This window comes from Malaya genurostris, chromosome 2 (assembly GCF_030247185.1).
Source record: "Malaya genurostris strain Urasoe2022 chromosome 2, Malgen_1.1, whole genome shotgun sequence".
In the NCBI taxonomy this organism is placed as follows: domain Eukaryota; kingdom Metazoa; phylum Arthropoda; class Insecta; order Diptera; family Culicidae; genus Malaya; species Malaya genurostris.
The window spans coordinates 218050703-218071885 of NC_080571.1; the positions used below are offsets into that span (position 1 = coordinate 218050703).

Sequence of the window (21183 nt, forward strand, 5' to 3'; positions counted from 1 at the left end):
CTGTCAACTTTTCTACACGTTTTCTCCGTAGAATACCTACGGTATAATACCTAATCAGAAACAAGTAATATACGTGGATTTGTAGAAAACTCTGAAACAATGGCTTTGAACAAATTTATTAAGAATCAATGCGAACTACATTCGATCTAATTTTTAAAAATACAAAACGTTTGGATTAACTTATGAATTATACTGTTTTTGTGACATAAAAATGAAAGTTAATGGATTGAAAACTTCCATTCTTTATTCATTTCACTATGTCAAGGTTTATGCAGAAACTTAATGTGGACAATGTATAAGAGTTTTCTATCCCTGGGGGAGACTGGGGCAAAAAGGGAGATTTTTAGTACTTTTTTCCGAGTGTTATATAATTATACACCCAAACCTCCGTTTACGTAAACTTTTTTTACGTAACTCTTTTTACGAACAAAATCCCAAATAACGTTATCTTTTTTTACGAACCTACTTCGTAAAAAGAGGTTTTTGCATACAATGGAAATCGTTTCCAGCTCATTTATATTCCATGGAAATTACTACAATATGGGTATTTTCAGAACGGGTTTGATGAGTAAATATTAGAAATTCAGATACATTTCAAACATCGTTTTTCAACATATACTTATCAAACCCATCCCGAAAATACCCATATTGTAAAGGTTTTCAAGGAATATCAATAAACCGAAAGTCGCCATCTTGGAATTCAGAACCACCTCAAACATCGTTTTCTAACATGTACTCATCAAACCAGTGCACAGTGGTTCAAAAGCGCAATTCCACGCTCTTAATTGATAATTCATAGAATCGTGGTATTTGAGGTACAGTATCTTCAGAAAAGTTGCTCAGAATGATAGACGCCATCTTTTGGCAAATTTTATTCATGTGATTAATCCCCCTGAAAGTGAGATAAACATTTTATTTTAGCTCAGGGCCAACATAGAGGCTAAGTTACTTCAAAAAAAGTTGCGCAGAAAGTTATTTCAAACAAGTTTGCTGAAGGTACTATTCTCGTAACTTAAGTGTAATTCAAGATATAATGTATTTTCTGAAAAGGGTGTCTAAAAACCAGTTTTTGTAAGAAAACATATATATTTTCAATTTATATGAGTTTTTCATGTTATACAAAGTTTTTCATCTTTAAAAACTACACAACTTTCTCGAACATACTATGCTGCTATCATTTCATTTTAATGAAATAGAGCAATTTTTCCTGTTTTTTTCAATAAAATTCGAACTTGTCTGTTATCAAAAGGCGCAGGAAGGTGCAGATGAGACTACTTACATATTAAACTACTTCAAAAGAGCTTTCATACCGTGGTTGAATTACTCGTCTGCGATCGTCTGCAGGCGAGATATGTTCTTTTCAAATATCAAATATTTTCAATAATATCAATGATAAATATTTTCACACATTTTCAATAATATCAATGATAAAGTTCATTGTATTTCAGATCAGATTTCAGTACATATTCATTACTATGGTGCTCGCCACAAAATATTATTTTTTTGTGCACATTGAAGTCTATAAATTGAATAGTTTAGTAACTATTTTGTCACGACCTTTAAAAAAGTCATCATCAAATCGAATTAAGTTATGTCATCTTCTGGTAGAGAAAAGTATGATCAAAACTCATTTTTTAGTTATTCGTATTTATTTTATGATAGCTGACAATGTTCTTAACCAGCTAAAAGACTCTTAACCTAGTATCGTTCGACAAATTCTTCTTGGACTGTTTTGGCCATTCACGAATATTTGTAACCAAAGGATCCGATGAAACTAATAACTAATTCATGGGATCCCGATTCATAAGTGATCTGGACTGCTCGCGTGTATAATACTCCCGACATCTGTATAAAAGAAACTTCTTAATCATTATGAACAGTACAATATAGCAAGCGTTTATCGATCTCCACTTTGATTGATGAATAGGGGATATTTATCCGCAGAGCTTTTCTATAGAAAAATTTACCAAAAAATGACATAACGTAATTCGACATGATAATCGCTTTTTTTTCAAAGTCGTGGCTTCTTATCTCACTTTTAAAAAACTTACTTTCAAAAAATCGTCTGTAATTATTACTAAACTTTTCTATTTGTAGACTTCGATGTCTATAAAAACCTTTTATTGTGAGAGTTTCCATGGTAACGAATATATACTGAAATCTGATCTGAAATACAATGAACCTTATCATTGAAAATGTCAAGGACAAAGATATTTGAAAAGAACATATCTCGCCTGCAGACGATCGCAGACGAATAATTCAACCACGGTATGAAAGCTCTTTTGAAGTAGTTTAATATGTAAGTAGTCTCATCTGCACCTTCCTGCGCCTTTTGATAGTACACAAGTTAGAATTTTATTTTAAAAAACATGAAAAATTGCTCTATTTCATTAAACTGAAATGATAGCAGCATAGTATGTTCGAGAAAGTTGTGTAGTTTTTAAAGATGAAAAACTTTGTATAACATGAAAATCTCATATAAATTGAATATATATATGTTTTCTTACAAAAACTGGTTTGTAGACACCCTTTTCAGAAAATACATTATATCTTGAATTACACTCAAGTTACGGGAATAGTACCTTCAGCAAACTTGTTTGAAATAACTTTCTGCGCAACTTTGTCGAAGTAACTTAGCCTCTATGTTGGCCCTGAGCTAAAATAAAATGTTTATCTCACTTTTAGGGGGATTAATCACATAAATAAAATTTGCTAAAAGATGGCGTCTATCATTCTGAGCAACTTTTCTGAAGATACTGTACCTCAAATACCACGATTCTATGAATTATCAATTAAGAGCGTGAAATTTCGCTTTTGAACCACTGTGCAGTGGCGTCTCGTCCTCATGTGCACCTCGTGCACTGCACAACCGGTCGATACATACATCAGACATAAAACTTCAAGTATCTGTTGTCGCTGTGTTAGTGTCTTTTCCGTGCACACGAGTTACTGCACAGATTCAAGAAGAGAAAGAATTACTCTGCACAGATCTGAGATTTGATTGTTTAATAATAAATCCCATCCAAAAGTAAATCGTTATCTCATTGTATTGAAAAACACAAGCGAATCTCCATTCCCCAATCTTTAGTTTTCACTTTTTCACTTGCAACGAACATTTACATCTTCTGTCATACCACACAAGCAGTGCACAACTAGTCAATTTTGTTACGAGACGCCACTGCATCAAATCCGTTTCAAAAATACCCATATTCTGATTGTTTGTAAAGAATATCGATGAACCGGAAGTCGCCATCTTGGAAATTGATGCGACCTAGAACATCCTTTTCCTGCAAATACTAATAATTTTTGTTTCATAGTTATCCAGTATATTATACATATCCAATAATATATATACATAGGAAAAACTTTTTATACGTTGGAAATTCCAAATAACGTAAACTTTTTCACGTCATAATTCGATTTACGAAGTCTCGATTATTACGTGAATGGAAGTTTGGGTGTATTCTATTTTATGACAATTTCTTTTCTATGATTGTTAATAATAGTTTGTGATTACGTCTCGAAACAATACTGTTACGGCATTTTTTACGAAGTGGATTTTTTTTTAACAAATTTGTCCCACGGTAGGGTAAAATGGTAAGTGGTTATGGCAAAAGAAAATTCAAGTATGAATCTTTTCAAAACAGTTTTTTAAGTAAAAGTGACTAGGTACCTCAATGATGAAATTCATTGCAATTGTGTATAGGGTTCCTTTTTGCAGATATTTCATTTTTGTGAAAAAATGATGAAAAATGATGAAAAATTATTTTTGATCAATTTGGGTTTTTCTATAAGTTGAATGACTTAAGTCTCTTACTTTCTTGTTTCTTATTATTCTTATCTCCTTCCTGATCACATCCATGAGATTCACGATACACTTCGAGTTATGTACCCCTGAATTTCATCGATCGATTCACAACTTTCGTCAACTGTTTCTGGTATCAAAAGCCATCTACAATAAAAATTTCATGTCGATAACTATTATCTATTGACAGATAATGTAGATTATCGGTCTCGACAATTTACTATATTGCCTCAACCTGCCCTATATTAGAACAGGTTTTAGCACATTTGGGCAGAGTTTTCATGTTTTGCATCATCATCATAGATGACAACTATTTTCCACATTCTTCATCCTATAATTCCGGGGACGAAAGTCAGGTCCCGATAAAATTTCATAGCAACCTATGAGAACATATGAACTTTCATTTGAGACTAATTTAATGAAAATCGGATCAACTACTCCTGAAAAATCGAAGTTAGTACCTATATTTCCAGTACTTCCGAAAACGGTAACCGGTATAATTAAAACCGTTTCGGTTGTCCGTCAACTAACGAAACCTACATGTTGAAATAGTTTTTAGTACAGTTTCCCAGAGTTTTGAATTTCTAATTTTCTCCAACATATATGTCCGAAACCAGAAGTTTACACCGGGTGAACTTTCGTAGCGATTTATGGGACTATAAGACATTTTATTTGAATTTGAGTATGTACGACATCATTTTTTGATTTCTGAAAATAAGAAGATTTTATTAACCAGTTTCTTTCGGCAAGATCACTTAAAAACACATCTGAAATTTAATTGTTTGCACTAAATGTAACTCCGAAACCGGAAGTAATAAATTCTGGATTTTGATATACGGAGTCCTTAGTCTAAGTTCATTGAAATCGGCCCAGCCATCTCTAAGATTGGTGATCCAGTATCCGAAAGTTTATTTCTTCTTTAATCAACCGGTTAATTCGTTGAAATGATTAGTGTTTGTTGGAATTCACGGCGGCTTTGCATCGAATCGATTCCAATTAGTTGGAATAATTCCGGATACGGTGACAGATTCAAAGAATTTCACCACGGTAAGTTTCGTAAGGCCAAACGAACAAATCGTGTTTACACTCGTATAATCCGCATGCGCCACGTGTGTTGATAAGGAAACCAAACTATTGAAGCGTTATCGAGAACAGGTCGGACAAATGAACAGTGGGAAGCATTGCACTTGCATACATTAATAATCTTTGGAATCCTGCGTTTTGAAACGTAAATGATGATTTTGTTTCTACCAAGTCTTGGCATTACATTCCTATCGTGGAATTTGACCTTTCTGTTCCAACGGAATTCGAAACCGATTCTTAGCGTTTAGTATCATTGTATGGCTAGTACGACGCAGGGTTTAAAAACTTCAAATGAAAGGTATTGTGGTCCCATAAAAAATTACTGATTTTTTTTCGGTTGTGACAAATAAATACCAGTTGATGGCCATACGATTCAATTTCGATTATACTGGTGCTCGGTTACAGTCCCGGAATTACCTGGAATATTGAAACTTTCTTCGTTTTCTTCGTTTTCTCAGAGATGGCCTAACCGAGACCACAATATGAGTGATATGAAAAAGTTTGATATGTAACAAAAGTAATGCTTTTTTGTACTTCAACTGTTACTTTTTAATATTATGTGTTAGTTTGTAATTCCAAATGGTTTCACTTTCTAGTTTCTTCGGTTCGACAGTTTCCTTGTATTGATTATGTGATTATGATAATACGATGAGCCACAAAACTTTCAATACATTTTCGAGCGATAGTATGAGGATTTGCATGGTAAAAGATTTAAGATTTTAATAATCCTTGGAACTATGTTTAAAAACCTGATTAACAATCGTTCATCTTCTGAACTGAAAGTCCATACTGCTCAATGTATGAATGTAGAATAAAATTCTTAAAATGAACGCTTGTCGCTCGGGAAAAACAACAATTTATGCCTCCAGTGATTATCTCCAATTTCGTAGCATTTCGTACTAAGCCTTTCTTTGTTCGTAAAAGTGAAACTCATCTGTTCAACTAACGAAACCCTCAGAAAGAAGTAATGATCTGATTGTGATGGAACCTATAAATCAAATTATTGACAAAATCCTGACAGGTAAAACATTTTTAACTCTCATTTAATCAAATCCAACGCAAAATCATCAGATGTACATTCTCCGTTGATTTTTATTCAGTTTTATTTCAAAATAACCTAACTAGTTTATCTTTTTTGAAAAATCTTTTCTCAGTTGATTTTTATTCTAATAGATCAATGCCACACTTGTAGTGAAAAGGTTAAACAGACTCAAAACAATGATTGACTAAATTAGTTTTTTCTATCACATTAGAACTACACTACACACAGATCTCACACCGAAAGCATGTAAATCATGAACTAGAATTCTGCTGATATTGATACAACAATAGTTCATATAAATCATAGCATAATTGAAGTTAGGTGTCTATCAGGTCCAAAAATTCAAACTAAATTTAACTCTTCTATCATTGACAATCTTCGTCTACTTTTTCGGCTACATCAATATCCACATTCTTCTGAACTTACTATGAAATCCTTAGTTGATAACCTTTACAAGGAAATTGAACATAGATTCACTGAACAAATCATCTCTAAGGTTTCTTTACACCCAATCATGAAGGATCCTAAAATTTTTTTAAATTTTATTCAACATCTTCCCGATGTAGCTTTTGCCAATAATTTTGCATAGTTATTCTGAATTTTTTCAGAAATCCTGCAGAAGCATCCAAATTATCTTTATTTTTCATTATCAAAATCGAAACCTTAAAAATTGTTGGACGAGACAAGGGGTGTTGGCAATGGATTGTTTAACATAGAACCTGTGTGGGACAATAAGTTGTTTTTGAACTTTTCGCTTAAATGCAAAATTGGGGATTGCCTGCTCTTTTTCATTTGTTGAATCAGAAAAATCGTGATGCTGAAAATCGTTACTCAGATTTGGGTTAGTAATATTTTCTCGGGCTTTGCACTAAAATTCCCGGCTTTTTCCCGGTAAAACCAAATTCTCGGATTTATTTCGGTTTTCCCAATTATCTCGGTCACTTTCCCAATTATCACGGCACAGAATACAAATGATTCTTTTCATTTAAGTTTCACCTTCGACTCATCTGTGCATAGCAGCTCATGTTGAGCTGTTACACCACTCACCAAATCAACATAAAACGCTAAGTAGATGTAAAGTTATCTCTACTTCAGACACTTAATTTGTGTCAAACGTCTCAGACTCCGAATGACCTCCAGCCATAATTGAACAAAGTCACCTGTGCAGATGAAATATTGGTTATTGTATTGATGATACCCAAATTAGAATGAATTGCAACTACTTCTGCTATAAAAACAGATGCAGGCACTTGAATCTTGAAGGAGATCAACATATTTTTCTTTGACGTACCAATCCATATCTGGTAATAGTAATTGACCTATTTTTTGCTATAAATCAGTTCTACGAACCATGTTTAATGATGAAAACATATAAGTTTTCACACAACAGTCATATTGTATATACTTAATTACTTTTATGTGCAACGGGTGCATGCAGCAACAGATCGTCATTTTTAAGCTACAGCCAATTCACGAAAACTAGTTTACCAAATTAGGAACATATTTGAAATATGCGCGGGCAAAAATAATTCAGTGTGAAAAAAATGAAAGTTGTGTATTGAAACAATTGTCTAGACAATTTTCTACGCGAGATTGGGATTTTATCTTATTCGGCATCAAAAGATAACTAACACAGTTGTTTTTAGTAGATATCTAACATAACTGTTTCTAGTGTATTTCTCTGTATGTGGCTAACCCATAGCTACTAAAGTTGAGCTGTAATGGCTTTCTACGATAACTATAGTTTTTCTTTAAATTTTACTAAATTGAAAAAAAAAGTTTTTGACAAAATCTAATGGGAACATTCCTTCCCAGAGGTGCGTCTTACCTTTGTATCTTGATAAGGCATGACAAAGGAAACTAATGACAAAGATATTTTGTTCTCTTTCCATTGCAGATTACGATTTATGGCCAGCGCTGACAGTTTCCGCGATTTGTATTGTCCCGCTAGTGTTGTTCAAATCGGTCCGCAATCTTCTGGCTCCACCATTTCTAATTGTAACGGATCATAAAGAATTTGTATTCAAGTTCCCAACGCGGTTCAGGATTAAGGTAAGATATTTTAATCCACTAAGTCATGCCAAATGCGTCGAAACATTTCCGTTCATCATGCCGTGACACAGTTGTGTAAACAAATATGTAAAATGTAAATGTAAATATACTCATCCAGACACAGTACTAGTTCGCTAGTGGAGTGGAAAGTTTCTTATATTTGGTATCAACACAACTAAGCTCTTGCACGTGGTTGGGCAGTAAAATTAAGTTTCAACGACTAGATTATAAACTTTGCAAACTGGTCCACTTTTCCACTGATAAATTCTAATCCAAAGTTCAATAATAATATAAGCTGGGAAGAGTGTTACTCGAGAAAACGGGAACGAGATAAGCTTACTCAGGTTCTGTTAATAGAGCCGGTAAATAATTTTAATCCAATAAATTCATTACATGTAAAATCATAAAAAAGAATTTCGTAGGTATTCAAATAACCAAAATATATTGAAGTTTCATCGTCCATTATCACACAGGAAAAATTCGTCAAATATTCGCGATACAACTTGCGAGTCCAGGTTTTAGCCATCACATTCTATTTATCATTACGGTTCGGTACACTTTTCACCTTTGAACTACTTTATTACTTACCGGTGCGTGCGAAGTATGCACGAAAGTTTGTGACATTTCTATTTTGATAACCACAGTACATACCGAAAGATCTGGTTTATTCTGCAATATTTACTTCACCTTCGCATCCTTCTGGTGGTTCCTGAGATCCGTTTTTGTTCCGCTCCCAGCTTTTCTGGCTATTGTCTAACGTGTATGGGTGGATTTAAGAACGTTATGAACAGTGCTTTCAGAAAAACTAAGCTTTTTACTTTTCTCATAAAGAAAGTCAGTCACTGTGAAAACAGAGAGCCGAGGGTCATATACCAATCGATTCAGCTCGACGTCTGTCTGTATGTATGTGGCAAAACTATGCCCTCACTTTTCTCCGAGAAACCTCATCTGATTTTAGCAAACTTAGTCTCAAATGAAGCCACTCTAGTCCCATAGTTTATTTTTCATTTCGAATGGATCCGACTTCCCGTTCCGGAATTACAATAACAAATGTGCGTAAAATTGAACGAATTTGGCACTTATTTTTGTTCCATATGGCTAAACCAAATTCAACAAACTTAGGCTCAAATGAAAGCCACTATAGAAAATTTACAAATTTACAATTCGAATTACAGGGTGATGAGTGAAAAAAATTTCAAATTCTATAATTTGCGTTTATAAAAGAATGAGTAATGAACCTACAAAACGGAACTCACACGCTTTTCCCCGAGATGGCCCAACCGATTTTTTTGCACTTCGATTCAAAATTAAATGTCTTACGGTCCTTTATGAAATTCCTGACCTTAGTTCGGATCTGACCTCCGGTATAGGAATTACAGTGTGATAAGTGTGCGAAATGTCAAGCCGTCCAATGTTCCAATGCGTAGGTCATGAAAGTTGCTGGTCATACGAAATTTTTTCCTATAAATTTTGTAAAAATCAGCTGCATAAAGTTGTATATTTCGCTTCGGTGTAAGGTTTTATCATAGGTAAAAAAAGGTAAAATGTTGTATAACTTTGCCAGGAAACAACAAACCTATGCACTACCTTCAACAAAAATATTCTTCAATTATTCCAAAGAAAGTATGCATAAAAAAACTCGAAACAAGTTATGAATAAAAAAACTGATTTTAGGGGATTGCCATAAAAACGCTTTGCATATCCGAAACGGTGCGACCTAGACTTTTCATATATAAAGTAAATTATTTTAAATAGTTCTAAAAATTTGTAGAAGAAAAAAAAATCCATCTCTTCAGAAAAAAAAGTTATGGTTATATTTTTTGTCAAACAATTAGGGATAGAAAAAAATTACGAGGTATATATTTGTAAATAATTTCTTAAAAGCAACTATATGCATTAAAAGAACGGTTTGGCAGCTACTGAATTATGTCCACGTTTTAATTGAACCGAACCACTGTGCGACGTCGGCTGTACCGGTGCCCGCAATACGATTCCATAAGTAACGGATATAGTGACAAAAGCCTCCAAATCGGAACTCAATAACTTCTCTCCGAGATGGCTCAACCGATTTGCTAAAATTTTGATTCAAATGAGAGGTTTTTCGGTCCTCTACAAAGTTGCAAACAATTTACATTATTTAGTTACAATTTGGTACAGATATAACTTTCGGTTCCAGAAGTACAGGGTGATGAGTGTTTGAAATTTCTAACCGTCGTCTAGAGCGACAAGGTAAAATAGGGTGATTATCTTCTAAATTGGACTCATAACTGTTTATTTTATTTATTTATTTATTTATTTGTTGCTGTATAATCCATCTGACAATAGGTGTCTTAATGAATAAAGTAAACTAAACTAAAAATCATTCAACTTAGGCTAAATTATCATGAAACACAACACGAAAAAGGTCAAGTAGCTTACGATAAAACAAATTGGACGACAAATTAAAATCAAAAAACTCAACGAACTCGTGGAATTGTCGACATATGGATCTAAATGGCTCATGCTGTCCGTATACTGTGTTTCAAGGAGCAAGAAATTACGCTGTCGAAGAGATCTTTCTGGAGCATACATATTCAGACGTTCGAGTAATGCGGGACAATCAACAGCACCAAGAAACAATTTCGCTGCGAATGTAGCTTGAGCATATGTCCTACTTAATTCCAGGGGTTCAATGCTTAAGAGACGGCAACGATCCTCATATGACGGTAGCTGTATGGGGTCGTTTCAGGGTAAAAGTTTCAATGCGTATCTCACAAATTTGCGTTGCACTGCTTCAATCCTCAATATCCAATTTGAATGATATGGACACCAAACAATCGCGTTCGACTCAAGCACTGACCGTACCAGCGAGCAGTATAATGATCGTATGCACAAAGGATCGCGAAACTCGGAGGAAATTTTAAATATGAATCCCAATTGCCGATTTGCTTTGCAAATAATATTTTCATAGTGAAGTTTGAAGGTTATTTCGCGATCAAGAATCACACCGAGATTTTTCACATGTTCTGTTCGCGTTAGCGTGTGTCCTGCGATTTTGTAATCGAATACTATTGGTGCACTTTTTCGATGAAAAGATATAACACTGCATTTTTCGATACTCAATTTCAATAAATTCTTGGTACACCATATTTGAAATGTATCAAGCATTTTTTGCAACTCCAGGCAATTTAACAGACTTTCAATAATTTTGAAAAGTTTCGTGTCGTCAGCATAGAACAAACGGCATTCCGGCGGTAACAGCGTTGATACATCATTAATGAAGATAGAGAACAGTAACGGACCAAGGATACTACCTTGAGGCACTCCCGAAAGATTCGTGGAGGTCTCCGAAGTCGAAGATCCAATTTTAATCAGAACAAAGCGATTCGTCAAGTAAGACTTAAACCATGCAACTCCTCGTGTAGAGATTCTAAGTACCTCTAATTCTTTTAGGAGAATTTCGTGATCAACCCGGTCAAATGCCGCTTTAAGGTCAATATAAACCGCATCAGTCTGCAAGCCACAATCCATGTTCCGTATACAGTTCGAAGTGAACTGTAAGAGATTCGTCAACACGGAACGATTAGGGAAAAATCCGTGCTGCTGGGTGTCAATGTAATTTCTGCAGCAGACGAACAAGATGTCGTTGACAATGATCTCAAACAGTTTTGAACATGCGCACAAGCAAGTAATTCCTCGGTAATTAGCAACATTGCACTTGTCGCCTTTTTTGTGAACCGGAAACATAAAGGACGACTTCCAATGTATAAGTCATGTCAGTTGCTGATCATACGAGCCGACTACGGCTGTATCATTTCCCGGAATGCGGTTCCGGAAGTATTGGAAATTGAAATCAAAATCTCCAAAATGGAGCTCACTCACTTTGCTCCGAGATGATTCAACCGATTTTCATAAACAAAAGGCCCAAATAAAGAGTATTCCGGAGCTATAGTGTGTTTAAAATTTCAAACCGTCATTTAGACCGATTCTGCAAAAAAAAATGAAAAAAATTCTAATTGTGGCTCGAAATTATTTCGATATTTAGGCTATGCTAGTTTACGTCCGAACAAACTTCCCAGTTTTTCAAGAATACCACAGTAATATAGCTGAGAAGTCTCATCAGAAAGGCATCATCACATCACTAGATGGATAAAAACAGGTTTTTGGATATGGATAAAAACAGGATTTACTGACAGAACCGGATTTTAAATAATTCAAATAGTCTCAAGCAGAGTTGCTAAATAATTCAAAATAATTTTCTTCTATTCTTAAAAGAATAACCGACATCGGTTTGTTCGACCGTCTACTGATAAAAACTATCAATTGGAGAAGATTTGAGGTCGATTTAGAAAACTTTTTACGGTTTTTCGCCCTTTTCAGTGATGATATAATTTTTTTAACACACTTTACCCTATATTTCCGGAGCCAGAAGTCGGATCCAGATGAAATTCAGGAATTACGTATGGGACCACATGACCTTTCATTTGAACCTAAGTTTGTAAAAATCGGTCGCGTCATTTATGAGAAATGTTAGAAACATATTTTTATTTTTTTGTTCATTTTACCCCATAACTCCGGAACCGGAAGTCGGATCCAAATAATATTCAGGAATTTTGTATGAGACCACAAGACCATTCATTTGAATTTAAGTTAAGTGAAAAACGGTTCAGCCATCTCCGAGAAAAGTTAGTGCAAAAAAACGTTACACACACACACACACAGATATATATATATATATATATATATATATATATATATATATATATATATATATATATATATATATATATATATATATATATATATATATATATATAAAAGGTGATTTTTTTGAGGTTAGGATTTTCATGCATTAGTATTTGCTCAGATTTTTTGAGGTTATGATTTTCATGCATTATTATTTGCTCAGTATGCTTTGACATTTCATCATGAATAGACTTACTAACGAGCAACGCTTGCAAATCATTGAATTTTATTACCCTAGAAAAGTTGGCAGAAAATCCGCTTTTTTATCGACAAATTTTGTTCAGCGATGAGGCTCATTTCTGGTTGAATGGCTACGTAAATAAGCAAAATTGCCGCATTTGGAGTGAAGAGCAACCAGAAGCCGTTCAAGAACTGCCCATGCATCCCGAAAAATGCACTGTTTGGTGTGGTTTGTACGCTGGTGGAATCATTGGACCGTATTTTTTCAAAGATGCTGTTGGACGCAACGTTACAGTGAATGGCGATCGCTATCGTTCGATGCTAACAAACTTTTTGTTGCCAAAAATGGAAGAACTGAACTTGGTTGACATGTGGTTTCAACAAGATGGCGCTACATGCCACACAGCTCGCGATTCTATGGCCATTTTGAGGGAAAACTTCGGAGAACAATTCATCTCAAGAAATGGACCGGTAAGTTGGCCACCAAGATCATGCGATTTGACGCCTTTAGACTATTTTTTGTGGGGCTACGTCAAGTCTAAAGTCTACAGAAATAAGCCAGTAACTATTCCAGCTTTGGAAGACAACATTTCCGAAGAAATTCGGGCTATTCCGGCCGAAATGCTCGAAAAAGTTGCCCAAAATTGGACTTTCCGAATGGATCACCTAAGACGCAGCCGCGGTCAACATTTAAATGAAATTATCTTCAAAAAGTAAATGTCATGTACCAATCTAACGTTTAAAATAAAGAACCGATGAGATTTTGCAAATTTTATGCGTTTTATTGTTTAAAAAAGTTCTCAAGCTCTTAAAAAATCACCCTGTATATATATATATATAGGGTGATTTTTTAAGAGCTTGAGAACTTTTTTAAACAATAAAACGCATAAAATTTGCAAAATCTCATCGGTTCTTTATTTTAAACGTTAGATTGGTACATGACATTTACTTTTTGAAGATAATCTCATTTAAATGTTGACCGCGGCTGCGTCTTAGGTGGTCCATTCGGAAAATCCGCTTTTTTATCGACAAATTTTGTTCAGCGATGAGGCTCATTTCTGGTTGAATGGCTACGTAAATAAGCAAAATTGCCGCATTTGGAGTGAAGAGCAACCAGAAGCCGTTCAAGAACTGCCCATGCATCCCGAAAAATGCACTGTTTGGTGTGGTTTGTACGCTGGTGGAATCATTGGACCGTATTTTTTCAAAGATGCTGTTGGACGCAACGTTACAGTGAATGGCGATCGCTATCGTTCGATGCTAACAAACTTTTTGTTGCCAAAAATGGAAGAACTGAACTTGGTTGACATGTGGTTTCAACAAGATGGCGCTACATGCCACACAGCTCGCGATTCTATGGCCATTTTGAGGGAAAACTTCGGAGAACAATTCATCTCAAGAAATGGACCGGTAAGTTGGCCACCAAGATCATGCGATTTGACGCCTTTAGACTATTTTTTGTGGGGCTACGTCAAGTCTAAAGTCTACAGAAATAAGCCAGTAACTATTCCAGCTTTGGAAGACAACATTTCCGAAGAAATTCGGGCTATTCCGGCCGAAATGCTCGAAAAAGTTGCCCAAAATTGGACTTTCCGAATGGACTACCTAAGACGCAGCCGCGGTCAACATTTAAATGAAATTATCTTCAAAAAGTAAATGTCATGTACCAATCTAACGTTTAAAATAAAGAACCGATGAGATTTTGCAAATTTTATGCGTTTTATTGTTTAAAAAAGTTCTCAAGCTCTTAAAAAATCACCCTTTATATTTATATATATATATTTTTTTTTTTTTTTTTTAAATAATTCCAACTTGTTTATGTTCAAAAGTGGCAAAAAGGTGTAGATGAAACAAGTTTACTCCTAGATGACCTAAACTAGCATACCTACAAGTCGAAATATTTTTGAGTCAAACGTATGAACATTTCAGTCGTTTTTTTCTGCTGCATCGTTCTAAATGACGGTTAGTAATTTTTAGTTGAGCCATCACAGATAAAAGTGAGCGAGCTACGGTTTGGAGATTGTTCCCTATTTCCGGTACTTCCGTAACCATATTCCAGGGACTGATATAACCGAAGTCGGTTTGTATGGCCAGGTACAGGTAGGGTTCGGATTTAAGAATTTGCTTACGCGACCATCAACGTTCATGATGCGATCAGCATATATGGGTACTGCATATTCGCCTTTATTTTCAGCTCCAGGATCAATATTGGCTAATTGATTTTACTTTCCCGATCCATCCGGTTGCTTCAGCATTCCTCAAAATTCATTCGAATTTAATTTAATTGGTTTTATTCAATCATTTATAGTTTTAATACCAAGGAAACATTAGCGAAAACTTACAGCGTGTTACTTTGAGTCATATTAATTTGCTCAGAACCGTTCCTCTTTTACTAAAACGAAATTGTAAGATGATCTACCCTCAATATGACTTGGAGTATGATATCTTCTGTTTCAGATTTATAAGATCGTTAACGCGATTGTTTATAAAATAAAATAAATTTAAATAAAAAAAATGAGTAGAATAAATAATTATTGAAATGCTTTGAATCCAGCAACAAAAAATTATTGTAATACTATGCGAGTATCGTTACCTACAATTTAATGAATTGTTCGTATCCTGTACATAAAACTGAACCGAAACCAACGGTATTCGAAGGGTTGCCTCGGAGATATTTCAACTGTCAGCTAACAATTACTATCTGCGACAAATCACGTTTCTGGAAATGTTTCCGAAAAATAGCCCAAGACCTAATTTCCTACTATCAACAACACAACTTATTATGCCGTGACTATTTTAAAAACAACACACGGCATTTCATTGAAGCGTGTGTAGCACTATCAGCGTCAAGAAGCTTTATGGAACGCTCAACCGTTTCAAACTGTTGTACTAAAACAAACGGTTGAGCTTAGGTGAAATTACCTCTGCAGATCGGGCAGAGTTCCGCGAGATTCCGCTGCGCTGGTTGTTTGTAAGAGTATTTGTGTAATTTGCAAATCTCGTACCTATGGAAACAGACCGTAAGGGTCGGGCCAAGCGTCGGTTTACTAAATTGAAGCGAATTCTGGTCCGACGAGCGCTGATCCCCGGATTCGTACGAGGCGAGTGGTACGAATGCTCTTTGCATGCGGTGGCGATTGATAGTGCTTTGTACTTTTTGTTCCATTCTTAAAACTAATCCTTTCTCGCTCTCGCGGTTCTCGGTATGGCCATTTGCTGATTAGAATAATTCCAGTGATAACAGTTTCTTTCTGATCTACGACTGATTCGGATCAACCTTCTCGTCTCCATACGATCCCAACTCGAGGATAACGATAGTTACTCTAAAGACAACGCGGACGACGGATCGTCGCGGGTAAAATTTGTTGATAGTTGTTAATTGTACCGAAAAAGTTTCATCGAAAGTTGTGAATGTTCAATCGTGAGCTGGAAACGCGTCCCTTACCTGACAATAAGAAATTCATGAGATCGTAATGGATACCATATGAAAAGAGTGATCTAACCGCTACTTGGTATCTAGTTCAGTGTCCTGTGATCGTATATAAGCACAAAGCACAAATATATTGCTCAGACTTGACACTTTAACGCGCTATTAATCCGATTATCAATCAATTTAGAAATGTTGTTACCGTAATTTTAAGTGATTTATTTATATTATAATTTTGCACGTTGATAGAGTTTTCGGAGACTGGATCGCAGTTCACTACCCTAGTGTGGCAGCGACGATTGTAAATTTGCTAAATCTAATTGTATGGCGTACTTGACACTTTTGTTGTTTGTTCTGATGGTGATGATAGGGACAGTCGTACCAGATATGCACCTACGTAAATGAGGAAGCAGATACATACGATTTCAACTGCGTTTGCAGATATCCGTATGTCACATACATTGTTTAGCAAGTGAAAACAAAACATATGGTTTAGCAATGCTTAAAAACTAACATTTTCGAGATTATAAGTGATCTTTTTCATCGATGAATGGAGAGATATATTACCTACGGAAGATTGTGTCGAGTTTGATGATCAAAATTTGAATTAATCGTATAAATGATAAAACAACCTGAGCAGATCCTAATAGATCAAAACTAATCCGAAGCTTCAGTTGATAACGTGTCTCTTTGTGATTTTTTTTTATTTTTTACAAGGCCAATTTGTAGCACAATTTAAGAAAAAAATCAACAATGAGTGATTTCATTTCGATTCGTAAACATATTTGCATCGAATTCTATACTAATGTTTGCCTCCACATTCACCAAGAGCATCACATTAGGAGTTTGGTTTCAATTTACACTGTTTCGAGATATTCAAGCCGTCTCCAGTTTTACAGATCTCACAAAGAAGGACTATGTAATAACTGTGAAATCCGAGCGCGACCAGGAATACCGAGTGTCATATATCATTTGACTCAGCTCGACGGGATCGTAAAATGACGGTGTTTTTATACAAACTTAGATTCGAATGGTTGATTTCATTTCCCCATAGAACATTTTTATTTCCCATCTGAATCCGACTTCCGGTTCCGGAGTAACAGGGTGAAACTGAAAAAATACATAAATTATGTGTTGGAATTCCTTAAAATTTATTAATAAATTTCTCTAGTTTGAAGAGATTGATAGTTGACGACCAAATAAACTCAATTCAGATATACTGGTCATGATCTCTGGTACCAAAAGTACCAGGAACAGTCTTGATAAACTCCAATATGGAATTTATTACGAGATGGCTACCAAGCAATCAATATGAAAAACGACTCTCCAACCGAGGCCCGGAATGCCGAGTGTCATACAGAATTCGACTCAGCTCGACGAGATCGTTATAAGGACGGTGTGTTTATGAATATGTATTACAAATGTGGGCTCAATTTCCTTGGAGATGGTTGGATCAGTTTGTACAAACTTAGATTCAAATGGAAGATTTCATTTTCCCATAGAAAATTTTTGATTCCCATCTAAATCCGATATCCGGTTCCGAAGATACAGGGTAAAAAAGAAAAAAATATCGGTTCCCAGTTCCGTCTCCTAATGTATCGGAAATAGTGATCAAATATTGCACAATGGAACTCAGGTTCGAATGGTTGGTTATTAGATTTATCCGAATCCGAATTCCGGTCTTAAAATTGTCTTGACGATTCAAAGAACGCAAAAACTCTTCAAAATATTAAACTATTCCAATTTGATCAAGTTCTATGTTCTTAGTCTCCATTACCAGCATAAATAATCGACATAAATGAGTCTGTCTCGTTTTTTGCAAGGAAATTAAGCTTTTAAAGTGTTGATTCCATAATCCTGAAAAGGAAGATGTTGAAAGAAAGTTTGCTAAGTTTCGCCTTCGCTATGTTTTTAAATGATTGACATAATAACAAATATGTGGAAGGCTTCGGTTATGAGAAATACTACTCTTATATATTTAACATCATATATACATTTTATGAACAGGTCAATACTTTTCAATATGCTTGTCACCTAGTCTATCTGGCCATGATTGTTGGTCAACCCGACTTTGGATACATCAAGTTTTTCAAGTTTTCGTTTCTGAAAGTACCGAATGTTGTGGTGAAAAACTACAACACGGAATTCACTTCGATTTCTCAAATTTGGCCTAACTGATTTTCATAAACTTGGATTTAAAAAACGACTTTTAGTTCCATAGATGACTATTCAATTATATCCGGAACCGACTTTCGGTTCGAGTTTTATGATGAGTGTTAAAAATTTCAAACCTTCGTTTTAACGTTGTCGGAAAAAACTAAACTTACTAAAATAAGGTGCTCGATAAAAACGACGTCATTTGCGAGAACACAAACCAATGCTATAGTGTCAGTACTCCGCGACAATATGGAAAGCGTAAAAATAAAACAAATAGCATTTCGATCCACAATGTGATACTGATTGTGCTTCTGAGGTCAATAGACCAGAATCGATACACCAACTGGATGCATCATGGCCAGATAGACTAGGTGACAACCATATTGAAAAGTATTGATCTGTTCATAAAGTGTATGTATGATGTTAAATATATAAGAGTAGTATTTCTCATAACCGAAGCTTTTCACATATTTGTTATTATGTCAATCATTTTAAAACATAGCGAAGGCGAAACTTAGCAAACTTTCATTCAACATCTTGATTTTCAGGATTATGGAATCAACAGTTTAAAAGCTTAATTTCGTTGCAAAAAAACGAGACAGATATATTTATGTCGATTATTTAAGGCTGGAATTGGAGACTAAGAACTAAGGAGTTTTTATGTTTGTTCTTTTTACAACATGAAACCAGTGCAGTAAAACTTCATTCAATTCAATTGAATCTGAATGTGGAACACACTGAAGATCTCTCTACTGCAGTAAACTTCACTCTCTGGCACACGCAATGTTTGCTGACGGCCCGAACGGGCAGCATTCAGTTCATCACTCGTTTCTCTTCAGTCGAGGCTCAGTTGATCTCTTGAAGTAACAAACAATCTCTTTCAATAGTGTGAGAGCGGCCTTCAAATGCGGTTCATGTAAACATTCGAATTGGTTCAAGAAAATAGATGAAAGACAAACCAGATAGCTGAAATATCAATCACAGAGTTCCAAAATCAGCCAATAAAAACAGAAAGTTATATGCTATCAAAGTCGCGTAGGGTTACCCTCACCCCAATTGTACGCTTTTTGGAGAAGTGTACACTGAAGGTTAAAAACTACAAAATGGATCCACTTCTATTTCCCGGAGTCGGTAGGATCGTTGTTTTTTTAATAAACCTAGGCTCAAATATAAGAGCTAAGAATTTCCCCCGGTGAACGACCAAAAGGTTAAAGCCGGGGTAAAATAAATGATATTAATAATAATAAGCTAAGAATTTCTAAGATCTGTCTTCCGGTTCCGTAATCATTAAGCAAAGAGAGTTAACCATTTCAAATCTTCATTTAGGGCAACGTACCAACTAACTTAGATATTTCGTGAAACAGTACTAAAACCTGTTCAACTATGTCGGTTTTGTAGGATGTATCGGAAGTAACATAGTTGTCGAAAGTTTCAGAAAAATGGAATTTATTTTGGATTCTCTTAAATGGTAGTACTGATTTCCGTAACCTATGGCTTAAATTAAAGGTCTTATGGTATTATAGGTTGCTATGCAATTCTATTCGGATTCGACTTCCGGTTTGGAAATCATAGGAGAGAGTGTTAAGGATTTCAAACTTAAAAACTCTGTTAAACTATAGCAAAAACTGTTCTTATATGTCGAGCTTGTTTTTTTTGTTTTTATTAGAGAGGCTTTAACCTTGAGGTCATTCACCTCTTCGGGCCAGAAAAACCTTCTGACCCTATGCGCGGGGTTAGGAATCGATCCCAGGTAGGCTACGTGAAAGGCATCGACTTACCCATCATGCTATACCCGTCCCCCTGCCGAGCTTGTTGATTGACGACCGTATGAGCCGGTTTTGACTATACTGGCCGCCTCCGATTCCGGAAGTATTAGAAATAGTGGTGAAAACTCCAAAAATACGGAACTATCTACGATTTCTCTAGAATAGTTGAACCGATTTTCGCAAACTTAAGCGTATCCTCTCATTAGTCATCATCAAATTTTATCTCGAACCGACTTCCGGAATTATTCATAGTCGTCAATGAAAATAACGATGTAAAATACTTAAAAAATCATTAAAACTGATTCAATATATAACTCTTCTTAGTTTATGGCCATATAAATTTACTTGGCTGTTCCGATACCGGAAATCTGATCTGAATATGAGATTTTGAAATCAAATTCACATCTACTTCTTATATTACCAATAATAATTTAAAAAGAATCAATTTTTTTAAAACGTCATAGATAGTGGAGGTTTCACCCAGTTACAAAAAATCAAGGTCTAACTAAGTTTTAATTTGAGCAAGTAGTAAAAACTTGTATTCACTAATAATTCATCATCAGCAATTTTGAAGATAGTATCTTATTCCGGATAGCGAAAAGGTCAATAACTCCAGAAGTGGAAAAATCTAAACACGAATCAGGCAAATGCACATGAAATCGATGCACGGAAAGATTCTACATGAACTTATCAATTTCGAGAAATATTTGCATCAATATATCAACATATGTAGATTTAGGAGATCGCTGTTCCTTTGATTTATGTGTCAAGCTTCAGTGTAAATTTTAACATGCAACCTGATTAGCTGATTAGCTTCGAAATGCTATAAAGCGATTGATTAGCTTTGAAATGCTATAAATCGCATTGAGCTGAAACGTATTTCCATCCGTATCAAAATTACATTCAAAATAATTTATTTTCTTCGTCTGCATGCACTCCGTACAAT

General features: G+C 35.1%; 2 protein-coding genes across 9 annotated transcripts in view; one reads left to right on the forward strand and one right to left on the reverse strand.

Annotated features, from left to right (window-relative positions):
- Nucleotides 1-21183, reverse strand: part of LOC131427575 (phosphopentomutase) — a 181890-nt gene that overhangs the window by 98799 nt on the left and 61908 nt on the right. The gene's annotated exons all lie outside the window — the stretch shown is intronic.
- Nucleotides 1-21183, forward strand: part of LOC131427576 (uncharacterized) — a 57429-nt gene that overhangs the window by 13579 nt on the left and 22667 nt on the right. Inside the window, exon 2 of one of the 7 annotated variants that reach the window (XM_058590902.1) lies at nucleotides 7828-7982. In XM_058590902.1, the coding sequence (XP_058446885.1) occupies nucleotides 7828-7982 (155 nt within the window). Of the gene's footprint in view, nucleotides 1-7827; nucleotides 7983-16092; nucleotides 16243-16377; nucleotides 16400-21183 lie in introns of those variants that run through there. The other 6 variants (XM_058590908.1, XM_058590903.1, XM_058590907.1 and 3 more) reach the window with 6 other exon arrangements.